The 2,977-nt window shown below is 45.0% G+C and overlaps 1 protein-coding gene across 1 annotated transcript in view; it reads right to left on the bottom strand.

The window, feature by feature from the left end:
* Positions 1-2,110: 2,110 nt before the first annotated feature.
* prrg2 (proline rich Gla (G-carboxyglutamic acid) 2) overlaps positions 2,111-2,977 on the bottom strand; it is a 46,868-nt gene continuing 46,001 nt past the window's right edge. Inside the window, exon 7 of the mRNA XM_015017661.1 lies at positions 2,111-2,470. Within this exon, the coding sequence (XP_014873147.1) occupies positions 2,431-2,470 (40 nt within the window). The 3' untranslated portion in view covers positions 2,111-2,430. The remainder of the gene's footprint in view (positions 2,471-2,977) is intronic.

Here is a 2,977-nt window from a genome sequence, read left to right as displayed (position 1 = left end):
CCTGCAGTCAAAGCCACATTGTGAAGAGTTTTTTATTCTGTATTGTACTAGGTGACCGACAAGAAGAGTTGCACAAACCTTTTAACTCATCTAAACTTCCAGAGAGAGCGAAGATATCAATTATTTCATTTTCATATGATTACAACTTTGCTAGAATTTGGTCTTTCCAAATACCAGTGTCTTATATAGAACGCTATTATTATTATTATTATTAGTTTTATTATTATGATTTAAAAAAGTACGTTTTCCCAGTGATAATAGATGCCGTTTTCACATGAAATGCAGACTGCAGACATGAATAGTGATTGAAGCTGGACCAGCTTATTCACATAACCTGTAATACATCAACAGTTGGGCCGGAAGATAGTAGAGTAAACCACAATCTCACTCCAATCAGCTTGCATACCTAGACGGTAGGCTGATGTGGTTGTCAAGGCGACTGCTAATGTGGACAAAAGCTAACACGGAGCTATGCTAACTTTAACGTAACTCTCAGGCCGCCCTTTAAAGACAATGTGGACGTGAAAGGACGCTGCATTTAATCTGCCTCCCCCCAATTTACAGACACATACCCACAAAGTCCACCGTGAGCTTGATTAAACTCGACGTATCCGTCAACGGACAGGTCTCCAGCTTCCTACCGTGGGAAACATCCTGCGAGCAGGAGCCGAAACTATTAACATTGTGGAAGTGTTAGCCCTACCGCGTAAAATTAAACGGCGTGATATCCTGAGCAACGTCGTCTGTCATGTGACATTACTGTAAAGTATTGTTCACTGATAAGGAAAGAACGTTCCCACCTTTATGTTCCAGTTGCGTCAGTTGATTGAGCTCGAGCCGACCCGCGCACCTCGGCAGGTACACGGCTCGAGCAGAGACAGGGAACTTTTGTTCTCCACTCAGATCAGAAACATACGTACCTCTGCGCTCTCTTTCACTTGTCAGTAGATCCGTGTATTGCATTACTTTGCCTGATGGCTGCTGACAGTAAATCTCTTTTAATTTTGAACATATCTAATTAAGTGGCGTTCCAGTACAGCAGCCGGGGAGACCTGTCATGCACTGGTGAAGCCAATAAGCAAGACAAAGGTGCAGCGGAGACAATGCAGTGATGAAACCTGCAAGTCATTTCTCTTATTTTTATTAGTCTCTGCTCGCAACAACCCATCCCCCTTCATATTTCTCCTCTCCTTGGTCTTCAGATCACTATTAACCTTCCAACGCATTCCATGCATTTTAGTTAGAGACAGCCCCCGACACCCCTCCCCTTTCCTGGATGACAATACTGCTTGCTGTACCTGAGACTGGTGGCCATGAAGCGCCAGCAGCAGCACCGTGCCTCTGTGGCTGAATGCAGCGGAGCAGGCAGCACTGTTCACTGGCATTGTTTCATCTGAGCCTCCTTCGTTCCCACCACCACACGCTTACCTTGCTTTCGCCGATCTGTCGTAATTCCATCCCGTCCCAGCCCCTAGGTCTCCAAATCCTGCTGTGGGATAATTCCTCTCCATGAAAAGAAGAGGCTGGATGAAGATGGACAGATGGCGCGCGCGAGAGAGGGGGGGGGGGGGAGGGAGGGTTGGGGGACCGTCCTCTCTCCTCAGCGCTCGATTCTGTTTATTTCTCTGCTTGACGAGCCTGTAGACTCGGTGAAATGGGGGGGAGAGAGGGGGGAGGGGGGAGAGAAAGAGGGGAGATACAGCAGCCAGGAGCACCTCCTCCCCTCGCCTCTCTTCTCATATATTTCCCTGTCTATTGTCTGTTGTATTAAGTTGATGGGCCACAGAGCAGATGCTGCGTGTTCTGGAGCTACTTTGATGAGCCAGAGTCTGGATTCAGTCGCACAGCTGCTCCTGCCTCGCAAGTACACTGAAGCTATTTTCCCTCATATTGTTCACAAGACGCCATTTTTCTGAGATGAAATGACTGAGCTTGTCGTTCACCCTTATCTGTGTAACACACAAACACACTGCGTGTCTAACATGTATTGGAAGACTGTAGATTTATATCCCTGTGAGGAAATATCAAGACTCAGAGCCAACACATGTAGAGAGATTCAAGGACTCCCAACATTTAGGTGAATATGTGGGACTAATTCAAAACACCTGGACACATGTCTATACATTTATTTTTATAAAACATTGCACTGTGTAAAAATAATGTCAACCTTTTTTTGTTCTTTTGCATAAATCATCTTGGGGTGAACTGCAGAACCACCAAAAGTGAACATCACCCACCTCAAAAATAATCATATGAATCTCATGTGTGCACATTGTTTAACCAGGTGTGAGCATTCTGGGGTGGATATGTTCTACAATAAATACGCATTCATGATGACCAAACAAGCAACAGTAAACAGAAGGCATAAAGTTCTCTCAGTTAGACATCAGGCACAGAAAAAAGACGCTCCCACCAGGGCCACCTTTCTCATTAGTCATCTCCTGGTTCAGCGGGTTCTGATGGCGCACCCCTGTGGTCAGAGATAGGAAGTATAATTATAGAATACGTAGCAGTCTAGCGTCAGGTCATAAAAGACAGTGGTGCTCTGACATGTTAGAAAGTGATGAGGTGATATAAGTGCTACAGAATACAGCACAAACCTTCAATCAAATGCATACATACATTATGCGCAACATCATTACAATTTATTGCATATGTGCCTTAGCAGCAGTCCAGTTTGTGTTCATACTGACTTGTCCTCAGAACAATGGAAGAAGGCAGTTTGGTCCAGTGGATTACATTTTCTTCAAAATCAAATGGATGCCAGGGTGTGAGTGCATAATTCACAGAAACACATGGCATCATGATGCACGATGATAAAAAGGTCCATCCAGTGGACAGAGTGTGATGGTGTGTTCTACTGAACCTTGAGTTCCTTCCATGAGTCTGTTAGTTGGATTCCTTGGCCAGTGGTTTCCAAACATTTTCTGGGCCCCCCTGATGGATTTCAAATAGCTCTCTGGTTAAACGATGTGTG

This window comes from Poecilia latipinna, unplaced genomic scaffold (assembly GCF_001443285.1).
Source record: "Poecilia latipinna isolate Pla-1442-1.1 unplaced genomic scaffold, P_latipinna-1.0 Scaffold2174, whole genome shotgun sequence".
NCBI classification, from domain to species: domain Eukaryota; kingdom Metazoa; phylum Chordata; class Actinopteri; order Cyprinodontiformes; family Poeciliidae; genus Poecilia; species Poecilia latipinna.
Note: the sequence above shows the minus strand (reverse complement) of the source record. Positions and strands in the feature narration are given on the sequence as shown.